At 43.5% G+C, this 14,527-nt stretch overlaps 1 protein-coding gene across 2 annotated transcripts; it reads left to right on the top strand.

Annotated features, from left to right (window-relative positions):
- Positions 1,794 to 8,855, top strand: LOC8062051. Of its 2 annotated transcripts, none has more exons than XM_021452121.1 (12): positions 1,794 to 2,701; positions 2,789 to 2,949; positions 5,510 to 5,570; positions 5,648 to 5,713; positions 5,838 to 5,923; positions 6,520 to 6,577; positions 6,785 to 6,997; positions 7,198 to 7,263; positions 7,339 to 7,418; positions 7,491 to 7,638; positions 7,738 to 7,825; positions 8,448 to 8,855. In XM_021452121.1, the coding sequence occupies exons 1-10, from the start codon at positions 1,916 to 1,918 to the stop codon at positions 7,603 to 7,605; spliced, it is 1,692 nt and encodes a 563-aa protein (XP_021307796.1). In that variant the 5' UTR covers positions 1,794 to 1,915; the 3' UTR covers positions 7,606 to 7,638; positions 7,738 to 7,825; positions 8,448 to 8,855. The 2 variants fall into 2 exon arrangements, with proteins under 2 accessions (XP_021307796.1, XP_002462117.1); XM_002462072.2 differs by having other exon boundaries at positions 8,443 to 8,855.

Raw genomic sequence — 14,527 nt, 5'->3', positions numbered from 1 at the left:
AGGAGCGAAGAGGGAGAGAGAGTGGGTGAGTCAAAGCTTGGAGACTGATTTCTCAGATGTAGAGTTGAAGGAATGGGAGAGCTAACGGTCAGAAATGAGGGAAGAGCTATTTATACATAGGTCATGAACAACTGCCGGTACTACCGGGGCAACCACCGGTACCACCGGCTACCTCAGATCTAACGGTAAGAAGTCTCTATGATTTGCGAGAAATAAGCCTACCGGTACCACCGGGCTTTTGTCGGTACTACCGACCATTGCCGGTACCACCGGCAGTTCAAATCTCCGCAACCAAAGTCAGCACAGATTTGGCCTGCCGGTACTACCGACGTTTCACATCGGTACTACTGGTGCTGGCCGGTACCACCGGCCCGAGCCCGGTACTACCGGTAGTTCATTTTCTCGCAAAACTCAGGAGAAAGGCTGGCACTGCCGGTACCCCCGGCCCTTAGGGTTGGTACTACCGGGTCACCCTGGCAGAGAAAAAATTTCCTAGTGCTTCGTGCGTGCAAGTGTGTCTCTCAAGCGCAAGAAGTAAATTGACCTGAGCACCCTTATCCTCATCTTACCAACTTGATTTGCATCCCTCTTGATAGTGCGGCGTTTCCTATAACTCAAACAAAGAATAAAAACTTTATAGCCACTTGAGTCGAAACACCGTTCATCCATTGGAAATTTAGGGGTGCTATAATTCACCGAATGTTTTCGTTCAATTCCATCAATGGACTAACACCTGTAGATTATGCTCGATAAACATGTTAGTCCCTAATTTGGTTGTCATTAATTATCAAAACCCACATCGGGGGCGAATGCACTTACAAACTCCCCCTTTTTTGTTTTCGTTCAATTCCATCAATGGACTAACACCTGTAGATTATGCTCGATAAACATGTTAGTCCCTAATTTGGTTGTCATTAATTATCAAAACCCACATCGGCGGCGAATGCACTTACAAGTTTTTATTTTTATCTATATTTAATACTTCATGCATATGTCTAAAGATTCGATGTGACGGGAAATCTGAAAAATTTTGCAAAATTTTTAGGAAAGTAAACAAGGCCTAAACGAGGTCTAAAAAATGCGAAATAAGACTGAAAAACATGGAGGGTGTCAGTCCGAGATAGACCCTGGAAAGAAAGGAGCTCCGCCTTGTTTAGATGCGAAAAGATTTTGTATTTCGCTACTGTAGCACTTTCGTTTGTTTGTGACAAATATTATCTAATCATAGATTAACTAAGATCAAAAGATTCGTCTCGCGATTTACAGTTAAACTGTGCAATTAATTTTTATTTTCATCTACATTTAATGCTTCATGTATGTGCCGAAAGATTCGATGTGACAGAGAACCTTAAAAACTTTTTAGTTTTTGGGACCAATGCCTAAGGCCTTGTTTACTTCCAAAATCTTTTGCAAAATATGAATAGTGACACTTTTGTTTGTATTTGACAAATATTATCCAATCATAGACTAACTAGGATCAAAAGATTCGTCTCGTCAATTTCGACCAAACTGTGTAATTAGTTTTTATTTTCGTCTATATTTAATACTTTATAAAGATTCATCACAGATTCGATGTGATGAAAAATCTGAAAAATTTTGTAAAATGCTGTTGCTTCGGCGTTGCCGCGGCTCGGCTTCTTTCTCGGTGAGACGCCTGCCACATGTCGCCGTCCGTCGCCTTGGGCAGCTCGCCGGCGTTGCATGGCTTGCTGCTGCTGCTGCTGGAGCGTGGCACGAACAGCCCATTTATCCTTCAAGGACGGCCCAATTAGGCCCACAGCCACAACCACACACTCCCATTCCAGCCATGTGGCCTACTCCCCGCCCGCTCGTGCTCACCATTCCGCTTCCGCTCCCCTGATTCGTCTGCTCTCCCCCAAACCCCACAGAACCCTACCGTCCCCGCCGCGCCGCCATGGCCGCCGGCGGCCGGCCGTGGCGCGTGATCCCGCGGCCTGTCCTCGAGACCGTCCTCCACAACCACGCGCTTCGCCCGCGCGTGCCACAGCCGCTCCTCTTCCACGGACCCCGCGGCGTCGGCAAGTCCACGCTACTCTTCCACCGCCTCCTCCCGCGGTGGTCCGACCCGCCCCACGCCACCGCATTCGTCGACTTCCTCCACCCCACGCCGAGTTCTCCCGCCGCCGCCCCGTGGTCCCTACTTCCCGCCGACCCAGCGTCTCCCCCCTCGCTGCACGACCTCCGCCTCCGCCTCGAGACCGCGCTTGAGGGCCTCGCCCGCGCCGCTGTCCTCTGCGGCGCTGTGGGCTCTAAGGACGTGCTCGCCGCGCTCTCCCGCAACCACGGTCTCAGCACCGCGCTCTCCCGCCTCTCAGGGCCCTCCGCCACCCCCTCCTCGGCCGCCTCTGTGCCAGCCCGCCGGTCTTCGGCGACCTCCGTGCCGGCGCTCTGGTCGAGGGCCGTGCTCGCCACTGTGCGCAGGGATGACACCGTGTTCAGCATCGGCGAGGGAGAGGCGACCAACTGCTCCATGGAAGAGAGGGCATACATGCAGGAGGCAATGGCGGCCTTGCGAGTGGCTAAGGAGGTGCTTGGGATGCAGGAGGGGTGGAGGAAGGATTCAATTAGGGAGATGAATAGAACGGGGCGGTTCTCGCGCTCATTGGCCAATTCGGCTACTGACTGGCCGTGCCTATTGCTTGATGTTCTGTCGGGTGCTGCAGAGGAGGAATTCTTCCAGGTAGACTTGGTGTTACTTCAGTTGGGTTTGTGGTGGCTTTGTGTAACTTGACAGTATTGTGTTGGTGCTGCTGTCGTTTTTGTGCAGCCAAAGCTGGTCCTGAACAATGTGGATGTTTTGAGAAAGGCAATTTGCAAGGATGAGACAATGGTGCCTGCGGCGATGTACCATGATAGTTTCATTTGGAGGGTGATTGCACTTGGCGCCAATGAACAGTGCTTGCCAGTTATTATGTCGACTTCAGATGGGTGAGTTCTCATTCTCTTTTTCACCTGCATTGAGCATTCTCTGTAGGTCATTTCTAGAGTTTTTAGAGCTTATAGGTGGTAGAACTTGAGTTTAGGATAATCATGTTCACATGTGGGGTACAAGCAGAACACCATGACTGTTTGACAAAAGTAACCTGGTTGAAGCATAGACATTGGAACGCCAAAAGATATGCAACAGGATTGTTATTTAGTTAACTTTAATTTTTTGACCTGCTGTGTTTTGTTTGGGAACAGAAACTTGCTGTAGAGATGCCTTTTTTTTTCTTCATAAAGTGCAAGGAAATCTAGTGTAGGTTTGACTAAATGATTTTAAGAAAAACATGTCTACACATCTTGTGTGCGTTAGGTTCTTGCCAATTTATCATACAGAATTAGGTGGGTATATGCTGGAAGAACAAAAACAAATCAAAGTTACTGTTACAGAAGAATTTTATATGCAATGCATGGGGTGTGGTGGTCTTTCTTCTTCTACCTTGGAGTTTTTCTGTCCGAGGATGAATTCCTGTTCCTATGGAACTGCCCTGTGGCTTGTTTTCCTTGTGTTGTAAGTAAAACTGTTTATGTTATATCAAATCCTAGCATATCTGAGGTACCAAAATATGCTAAATCAGTTGATTTACATATGTTAGGGATTTGAACGGCACGTCGCACACTAAAGCCTAAAGTAGTTAGGCGTTGACATACCATTAATGATGTCATGTCAGATGCAAGTGATCTAAATTCCAATGCAAAACTTTGTTCAGTCCATTTCTTGACCAATTTCAGTACAATGTTCACATCTTTTTCAATACCTCACTGAACTGTAGTCTCTCCAGTCACAAAAACATGTTGTAGGACAAGATTTAGTCAAACCTTAAAAACTACAAACATCAAAAACTATTACATTATTTTGTTTGGAAACATGTAAGTTATATATGTGTAGTTTTTATTCAAAATGCTTGCAAAATCTCTCAAATTTGAAGGATTTTAAGAATATATTATAGAAGAAATATGTTAATGCTTTCTCCATGTTTGTTCTGTGAAGTTTTGTGATAACCGGCAAATTGCATTTTGTACTGAGCATACGGCCATGCTGGACCAAAATTTTGTGATGCCACTGCCTCCAAAATTGTTACAATAGGATATGTCTAGAAAACTGTAATAATGATGACACCTCAAGAAAAGTATAGTTTTGTTCATCTGCATGCACTTTTGTTGGTTCAAAACATTTTATTCCCATTATGGATTCATTTAATGTAGGTTCAGTTGAATAACCATTTTTATATGAGACTGAGGATATGGGATTACCCTTTCGCAAAGTTACGCTAGGCGCCGGGCGGAATCTAGGCGGAGACCCCTTGCCTAGCGCCTAGGCGGGATTAATCGCGCCTAGGCGTTCCTAGGCGTTTTGGCAATATAGCCAATATATATATATATATATATATATATATATATATATATATATATATGTATGTATGTATGTATATATCCTATATATTATGTATATATCTATTTATAGCACAAAATCTGAATATATAGGTGACAATCAATATGAAAAGAGGGTGAGTAGACATACCTGATCCCTTGGTAGGTAATTCTTACATGTTCCTAGCACCTATAACACATTTGGAGAGCTAGTAAATACTAAATAGTGAATAGACAGCATGGTGTTCATAAAAAGAAAAATAGACAACAAGCTGGGGAGGGGAGTAGCCGGAGAGGGAGGGGAGAGGAGCAGGGGAGGGCCGGAGGGAGGGGTATTACCTTGGGGACGAGCAGCTTCCAGGCCGGCGGGGAGGAGCTCGCCCGGCGGGGAGGAGGGCGTCCGGCGGGGAGGAGGGCGTACGGGCGGGAGGAGCTCGACCTGCGGGGACAAGAGAAGCAAATGGCAGCCGCGGGTGCTGCCTCGGCGTTATCCACGTGATTTCGCGCGCCAATTCGCGCCGCACGGCCGCCTGGGCGCGCCATCACGCGGGAAAACTCCGCGCCCTCGACCGCGTCCGCCAATTTTTCCGTGGCCCGCGCGCGCGTCCGCCTACGTGCCGCCTCGCGCGCTTCCGCGCCGATTCGGTGCCGCCTAACGCCGCCTACGCGCCGCCTAGACGCGCGACTACCCCGCTAGGCGCGGCGAGGGCCTTCGCCCAGCGCCTACTCGCGACTAGGCGGCCGCCCAGCAGCGCCCAGCGTAACTTGGCCCTTTCGCAAATATAACACACAACATTCTAGTTAGAGATTCTGTTTCATCTGGACTCTGTTGCATCTTCATGATCTTTTTGGTGTGATGAAAGCTTGTTCCCTAAAGAAAATAAGCTTGTCAGAGACTCACAGCCCCTCAAAGAGTTGTTTTTGTTCCCTGTTTATTTTCTTGGAACTTCGATAGTTCTTCCTGGCATGCTATGGCCTATGGCCTACAGTTTACCTTAACTCCAATAGTTTTTTCTTGTCATATTTATGGGTTAAGGAAATTTTTACTGTAAAACAAGTACTCTGCTGCATTGCTGCTACGTGGAAAGTGCTACGTGGAAAGTATCAACTTTACATATTTTCTGAATCTTTGCAGATACTATTCTTCCCAAGCGTTCGTTGATTTTGGTTTTCCGAACATATTTATTTCTCGTGAGGTATGCTCATTTTGGCGCGTTTCTATTTTTTCCGCACTTCCTGCTTTTTTACTTGAAGCATAATAATTGGATGACAGACATTTGGTTGGACGGCACAAGAAGCCAAGCTGCATATGGTTTCTGAATTCTTCAGTGAACAGGAGGTAGTTATATTTTAGACCTGCTAATGTTGCCTTTTTGTGTGAAATATGAATGTATTCTTCCTATAGTTTTCCCCCTGTGCAATCTCTGTACATAATTTGTTTTTGATTTTTATTGAAGTTGTAGTGGAAAGTTGTAGATGAGGTTCTTGGGCCAAACCCACGGCAGTTATCTGAGATATATATGCTAAAGCAAAAGGCGAATAACCCAGAGTAAGTAACTTGCATCCGTAGTCTGTCATTGAACTTTATTTGTTTTATCCCTTGTTGACAGTATCTTATCCAAAATATGATTCACTTTTGTTTCTGATCTCATTTGGGTAAGATGTCTCCTTCTGGCCTCCTGATATTAATAAATAGAAGGAAAAAACTCTTATGCTTATTTCTTTTGTAGACCACACGTTTTTTTTTCTTGAAAATTCACTAGATGGATAGAGTCAATCAGTTCTAGGTTCTTTTCCCTCCTGACAAATTCTATAAGTTTATCAGTTTCACTTTGTTTCTCTGATAAGTTTGAACTATTTTTAATATGTATCAGGTTTTGTGTTTTTTGTCCACTATACCTTCCTAGGAAATCCTTCTTGTTTAGTTAGGGCTTATATACAGGGTTAAAAGTGTTCATTTCTGAGACCATTGCTATTTTTTTTCTATATTCAGTTCTGTGGTTTGCAGTAAGTCTCAGTAAGTAGCACAATTTTATTATATTTACAAGTTTTAAATATTACATGATAACAGCACCTGCCTTAGTTTTGTTAACTGTACATGCTGCAAATTGCTGTTGCCTGTGTCTAATCTCTGTTGAATTACAGGGTTCTTCATGACAGAAATATTGAGGAAATTATTGATACGTACCTGGCACACTTGCAAGTAAGTAAAATTTCAGTTGCTGCCAGCTGAGTTTATTAGACATAACTGCCATTTAATATGCCATCTTCTAATTTTAAAATTTTACTCGCTCCCTATTTCAAATATGCTCTTTTATCATTGTTGTGTTCTGCTGTTTCAGATTTTAGACTTGAATGCACACAAATTAAGAGGGAAAAACATGATTTTTGTGTCATTTCTGCTCACCAGGTCTCTGTTGTTAATCCAGCCATGGAGAACGCATTAAAAATGCTGCAGAAGTTTGCCTCAGATGTCCGTGAGGGTAAAGTACCAGAGAACAGATTGTCTTTTGGTGCACCCTGGAGACATCCACCTCGGGATGACAACCCTGACTTGTCCTATAAATGGGCGAAGATTCAGCTAATGGATTTTATCCAATCCTTTGTGAACACTGAGTTTGGGGTATAATCTCTTCACAAGCCAGCATTTAGTATTTGATGAATATGCACTGCACAGTATTAGAGAAGTGACAACCTTACCTTGTTCCCACTGATCCACTCCTTACAAACATGCACCGAAAAGGAAACCCTATTTTGCACATCTCACATCATCTATTTATGGAGAGCAGAGTTTTAGAATGTTTTATTTTGTGTATTTCACAGCTGAACTACCTAGCAGATGACAGCTTGGAAATATTGGATGATCCTGCTGCTGTTGCCATGATGGAGGTGAATTCATTGAACTCTGCTTGATATTTGGTGTAATAATATTTATGTGGTTATTACATGGTTGATGTTTTCTAGGTTGGTTTACTGTATCAACAAAGAGAACCATCCTTTATGCGACCAATCACTTGTGGGATTGAGCGTTGTCTTGCCAGATGGTTTGTTCTTCTACTCCTTAAGTATTGTGAGAAATGGTTGTGTGCATTGATATTGATCACCATTCCATCTAGGCTTGCTCAACAGAGACTACAATTGAACATTCAAGAAATGCTAGCATTCTTTTGGCAACGTTTGATACGGGGGCGAAGCTACCGCCACTTGATGAAAGAAATTGGCTACAAGTAAAGAAGCATATGAGAAGTGCTGTTTAACCATTCAGTAAGGGGAATCTTATACTAAATACACTTCATTTCTTGCATCAAGAAGTGATTCCATTGGATTGTCAATCATTTTTCCTTTTTTTATGTGAACTGACAGGTGATTTTGATGGACTAACAGTCTGACATGATATCTGTATAAGAATGTTTCAAGGGTATATTAATTTTTTGGCCCCTCATATTTACATGTAAGTTGATTTGCTTGACATAAGCATTTGTTTATGTTTCATTGATTTTGTGAGTAGGAACAAGTCTGTATTTATAGGAATTGTTGCATATGTTCATTTTCCTCTTATGAAATACATCAAATTGCAGTTTTGAATTGTTTGGTGTGAAAATTTTCTGTCTTGTACAAGCTTGATGCTACTGTTAAAAGTAATAAGTACTTAGTAGGAAATATTTTGTGGTAAAATGGAATTATATAATTAATTAACAGTAATAGCATTTTTTTTTGTGGCAACACCTTGTCCTTCTAGCAGGCATAGTCAAAACTCTTGTCAGTTTGCAGTAGTTGAATAAACATACATCAATTTTATCTACCACCATCCAATAAATCTACAAGGTGCAATAGAAAATTAACTTGGATATCCTCATGTGCTAGGTAGTGGTGCATGAAGAATTTAACAAGCACTGCTTAGTTTCTCTCAAAATAAAGATTAGAAAATTAATTTGGATGTCTTCCTGTGCTTTTGTGCCCTTTTAAGATAATGAAAACTGCATTAGTCAATATAGTTCAGTGTTGAATTTTGCATGGGTCATGCTGTAATCCGTCATTGGTTTAACTTACTGTAGTTGTTTGCTGCAGTGTAGTCTGGAAGCTTGGAATCAGTTTCAGGTAGAGGTGGATGGCCAGTTTTACATTTTCTGCTGCTGATGACAAAAAGAATCAAGCATTTTCTTAACTAATAAGCTGGGAATGCGAACGTTGCCATTTGGACTATAAGTAGCAACAGAAGTTGATGTTGAAGGCACTCATAGAATTTACATGCTCTCAATGCAGCTGCACTTCTACCTGTATGTCAATTTCTGGCATGGAATGTTTAGATTGCCATCCCACGTAATCTTTTCTCATGTATGTGAGCTGATTCACCTTGTCAATGAGAATGTATTTTCACGTACTCCAACGGCATGAGTTAATCCTCAGGGTTTACATGTCTCAATGATAACTAACCAGTCTTAACATATTATGATTGTAGTTTTGAGCATCCTTCAGATCAACGATGTGTTCTGATATGGTCCATGCCTCCATTGTATGGATAGGATAGGGAGTCATGCATCTCATGCTTTGCTTTTCAGCTCAAGTAAACTGTACCTTGCTCTATGTGATACAACAGTACGGGTAAGCACGCATCGGTCGATTTGAGCCGTTTAAGATACGATGATTATTTACATATGATCGTAGTTTTGAGCATCTTTCAGATCAACGAAGTGTTGTATATGGTCCATGCCTCCATTGTATGGATTAGGGTAGGGACGCATGCATCTCATGCCTGCTCTTCAGCTAAGTAAACTATACCTTGCTCTACACGATTCAACAGTACGGATGAGCATGCATCGGTAAATTACCCAAAGTGTCACCCAGTTGTCAACCCAAATTTGTAGTGATAAGAGTATACAAGAATGAAAAAACACATTTTTTGGATAACTAATTAAATGAGTTAATGTGTCGAAATACCAAAAGGAAAGAATACATAAGCATTAATCATAATTAGATGATATTTGACGCTACACATGAAACACCCGGCCAACCCTCACGATAGGAGTAACTGAGGTTTCGATCCAATTAGATATCAGCATTATATATTACGCCTCAGAAACGTGCACTGCCCTTCAGAAAGCGAGACAAGAACGTGATCGGTAATAATATTAGAGGTCAGATGAGAAGAGAGAAAACATCCCTCACTGAAGAAATTAAAAGTCTCGATGCTGCAGCTGAAGTCAGTACTTTCACTACTGCTCAATGGAACCAGGGGTATGGGAAAGAGAGAGCACTAGAACAAATTTACTATTTCGAAGAGATACAGTGGCAGAAAAGAGGGGGAGAAAAATGGCTTTTGCAGGGTGATGCTAATACAAGTTATTTCCATAATAAAGCAAATGGAAGGAAAAAGAAATGCACAATATTTTCTCTAAGGGATGAAGATAGAACTATTACCGGAGATAAAGATCTCAGAGAGCACATTGAGGGGTACTATAAAAATTTGTTTGGGTCAGAGGAGCTAGGGTTTTCAGTTGAAGAAGATTTTTGGTCTAGTGAGGATATTTTATCGGCAGAGGAGGCCGAGGAGCTAGTGCAACCTTTCTCAATGTCTGAAATAGGGGCAGCTTTAAAAGACATGGATTCAAATTCAGCACCAGGTCCGGATGGCTTACCAGCAGATTTTTATAAGAAAATGTGGCCATATATTAAAGGAGTGATCTTTGAGATGTTCTTTAAATTGCATTCAGAGGAACTCAACATGAGTAGGTTAAACTATGGTCTGATTACCTTGATTCCCAAACTGAAAGAAGCAAATACCATTAAGCAATTTAGACCTATTTGTTTACTCAATGTTGATTATAAATGGTTCACAAAGGTTTTAACTATGAGATTAGCAAAGTATGCTAATAAGTTGATAAGTCCAGCACAAACAGCTTTCATACCTGGGAGAAGTATTTTAGAGGGGGTTGTAATACTGCACGATGCATCATTTGAGAGTTAATCATCGGCAGGGTGTAATCTTAAAGTTAGATTTTGAGAAAGCTTATGATAAGGTACAATGGTCTTTCATGATAGAGGTGCTAAAGAGGAAGAATTTCAATACAAAATGGATTGAGTGGATGCGGCAAGTGATAGAGGGTGGCAGAGTTGGGATTATGATCAATGGACAGCCTGGGAATTATTTCAGGACATATAAAGGTCTACGGCAAGGTGACCCTTTATCTCCAATTCTGTTCAACTTGGTGGGTGACGCTTTATCCATGATGCTGGAGAGAGCTAAAAATAGCAGGTTAATTAAGGGTCTAGTTCCAGACTTAGTAGGTGGTGGACTGACACATTTATAGTATGCGGATGACACTATTCTTTTCCTAAATTTAGATGATGAAACGATTTGCAGTACCAAATTTTTGTTATACTGTTTTGAGTCCATGTCGGGGTTGAAGATCAATTATCAGAAAAGTGAGATCTTTGTATTGGAAGCTACAACAGAAAAACAAAAGCAAGTGGCTGACCTTTTCAATTGCAATATAGGAAGTTTCCCAATGAAATATCTGGGGGTAATGCTTGACAGGTACTATATGAGTTCGCTAGACTTCACATATGTGTAAAAAGTGGAAAAGAGAGTCCCAACATGGCAAAGTTGTTTATTGTCCTATGGAGGGAAGATGATTTTAACAGAATCATGCCTTAGCTCTATTCCAAACTATGTTATGGGAGTTTTTCATCTTAAGGGAGAGGCACACCATAAAATGGAGACTGCAAGATCAAATTTCTTTTGGCATGGTCCAGGCCAGAAAAAAAAGTATCATATGATGAGATGGGAAGTTTTAGCTACTCCTGTTGACACCGTTTTTGGGCACGTGTCCAGGATGGCAGGATAGGGTGGCAGTACAATGCGGGTTGCTGATGAGGATGGTTGCCGATGAGGGAGAGGTTGAATGTGACTAAGTCCACAGGCAGTAATATGGTGCCGATGGCTGGATAAAAAGGTCTGCCGATGACTATGGCAAGGGGATTGCCGATGACGCGAAGGAGGAGTCCGGAAGCTGCCAGTTGTCATCTGGAGGAGTTTCGGTTTGTTACGAAGGATAGTTTTATTATTTCCTTAGTTATTTGCATCGTTTTGTATACGGATTCCGTGTAATTTGGAATTCGAATTCTAATCGTGTCTGGTCGTAGCTCTTTGAGCCGGGTATAAATATAAACCCTAGGACCTTGTAATCAAGATATCAAGAAATCAATCAAACACACGTTTTTACTCATACTCCAGCATCTACTTTTCGACGACTTCGTCATACTTTTTTCTTTTTATTACGAGTTCTTAGGAATTCGTCGACTTAAGCTCGGCGTGTTCTCGAGTTCCGCGTGAGTACCTCTTAGCCGTGACATCCGGGCGCATCGCTGTTGTCAGGACTAAAGTATTCGAGTTATCACCTTTGCCGATAGCAAGGTCAAATCGGCTGGCACGCCTTAACGTTTGAATCGGGTATTAGCCCTTTGTGTTTGCAGATCAGTTTTGCATCAACACATCTTTTGGCACGCCCAGTGGGACGGATTCAAGATCAAGATTAACATGTCGATCTCTGACCTCGATCAAGAGAACGTCATCCCCGTGACGGAGGCCAACCTCAAGGATGAGCAAAAGCAAGCTATTGCCCAAGCCATGGAAGAGTTCAAGCAGCAATGCCTGAAGTCTTTCAGCATAAATAGGAGCAGCGAAGTGGTCCAGAAAGATGCACTGCCGGCACCACGGCAGGTCACCTTTGACGCCAATCCTGGCAAGCTTCAAGATATGGTTGACAATGCCATCAATCGAGCGTTGATTAACCAAGCTGGTGTACTGTCTAATATGGTTTTCAACGCCGTGGCAAGAACTTTCAAGGAAGGACAAATCCCGCCAGATTATGTGGGGCCCTCTCATCATCAGCCAACGGCACCAGAGGTCACGGCTCCATCGGCTGCCTTGACGAATGCAAGTGCGCAGTCTGCCGTCCCTCCAAGTACATTGGGGACTACTGACGCACTATCTATGCCGATGGCAACCAACCCACAAATTTCAGTTGGGCAGCATAAACTGACAACAGATATGTTGGCATCGGCAATGTCAGGGTTAAATCTTCCTCCCAACTGGTGGGGTTATGGTATGCCTCCAGAGTTGACGCCGGGAACATCACAAATAACTGACATGAGGGGCAAAACTCCTATGACATCGGCACCTCCCAATGCGCCGGTGAACCAGAGTCCTCGGTATACCACAACTACTACCGCACGGCCTTACACTGGGAATCCTCAAGATTCAATGTTCCAGATGCCCAACGCATCGGCAGAGTCAATACTGATGCAACAGAGGTCTATGGCCCAGTCGGGGTATGTCAATTCAACGACGGTACCCAATTACCAATCATCGGCAGCACCTATGCCGATGAACGCTAATAATGGATGGCTTGGACAGCAAGCCTTTCCACAATCGCCCCAGCAGGGTTATCAGACTACGGGGTTCCAGCAAGGGCAGGTTTATCCCGGGTTCCAAGGTCAGGGAATTCCCAACCAGCCAATAAATTTTGGACAGCAACTCGGAGGACAGCCAATCGGTGGACAGCGGTTTGGTAGTCCGCAGATTGGAGGACAGGTGACCAATACAATGTTCCATACAGGTCACGTCCCGAACAGACACGTGGAGGTTCGCCACCAAATGCCAGATCCGCAGCCGCCTCATCGGCAAGATGCCAATGCGTATTGGGCCGATAAGATTGCCGAAGTAATGAGGGAACAATTTGGGATAAAACCCAAAGTCAACACTTATTCTTATCGGACACTGTATCCTCCAGCGTATGATTTGATCCCGCTCCCACATCGGTACAAGGTACCGGATTTTACAAAGTTTTCCAGACAGGACGACACGTCAACCATGGAGCATGTCAACAGGTTCATTATTCAATGTGGAGAGGCTGGTAACAGGGACGAATTGAGGGTTCGTCTATTTTCATCATCATTGTCTGGATCGGCCTTTACTTGGTTCATATCATTACCTCCCAATTCAGTAATTACTTGGGCCGATCTAGAGAAGCAATTCCACAGATACTTCTTCTTGGGGGTTCATGAGAAGAAGATCACCGACTTGGTCAAGTTGAGGCAACGTAATGATGAGTCGGTTGAGGGATTTGTGCAGAGGATACGAGAGGTCAAGAATAAATGCTATAGCCTGGTTCTGGATGATCGGCAGCTAGCCGATTTGGCTTTCCAGGGTTTGTTGCCACATATCAGGGATAAGTATGCCTCTCAGGAGTTCGAAAGTTTAAGTCACTTAGTGCAGAGGATATCTGATCAAGACATCAAGCCTTTCGAGCCTAAGAGGGCATGGAATAAGAAAGTCTCCTTTGTTGATGAAGCAACAAGCTCAGATTCCGATGAAGAACCAGTAATCGGTTTGGCAGAGTGGGTAAAAAACAAGAAGCCGATGTCTTGTCCTTTTGGGCAGAAGGAACCAGAGAAGTTTGCCTTTGACACCGCTAAGGCCGATAGAATATTTGACTTTCTACTTCAGGAAGGTCAAATCAAACTGTCACCTAACCACGTGATCCCGTCGGCAGAAGAGTTGAAGAGGATGAGATATTGCAAGTGGCATAATGCAACTTCACATGACACCAACGAATGCAAAGTATTCAGACAGCAGCTGCAATCGGCTATAGAGTCAGGGAGAATCAAGTTTGACAGTTCTAAAGCCCAGAAGCCGATGAAGATAGACCAACATCCTTTCCCGACAAACATGTTGGACGCTAAGGGGAAGGCTAAGGTCTTAACGTCGGAAACAGCTGAGAAAAGTGCATCGGTAGATCCTCAGCATCAAGTTACTACTGCCGATGCAAGAAATAAGGGCTTGGTCCAGGAAGGGACTAGCTCGGGAAGGCCTCCTCGGTCTGGTATCGTCATAACTCATAGAAGGCCACGAGGAAATTGGCAACAACGGGAAGATCGGTATCGGCGCCAGCAGGAAGGTTATCGACGGGAAGAAGAAAGATGCCGACAGGAGTGGAATCGGCACAGGGATCATTGGAATTGTCCATTCTTCATCCATTGTTGGGAGGAAAATATCAAGCTTCCTACTGTTAGAGACTGCCCTGAGTGCAACGGTTATGATCGGTACGGTAGAACCGATCGGCGTTATCATGATGATGAACGGCGATTTAAT

This window comes from Sorghum bicolor, chromosome 2 (assembly GCF_000003195.3).
Source record: "Sorghum bicolor cultivar BTx623 chromosome 2, Sorghum_bicolor_NCBIv3, whole genome shotgun sequence".
NCBI classification, from domain to species: Eukaryota; Viridiplantae; Streptophyta; class Magnoliopsida; order Poales; family Poaceae; genus Sorghum; species Sorghum bicolor.
This window is presented reverse-complemented; position numbering and strand designations above follow the sequence as displayed.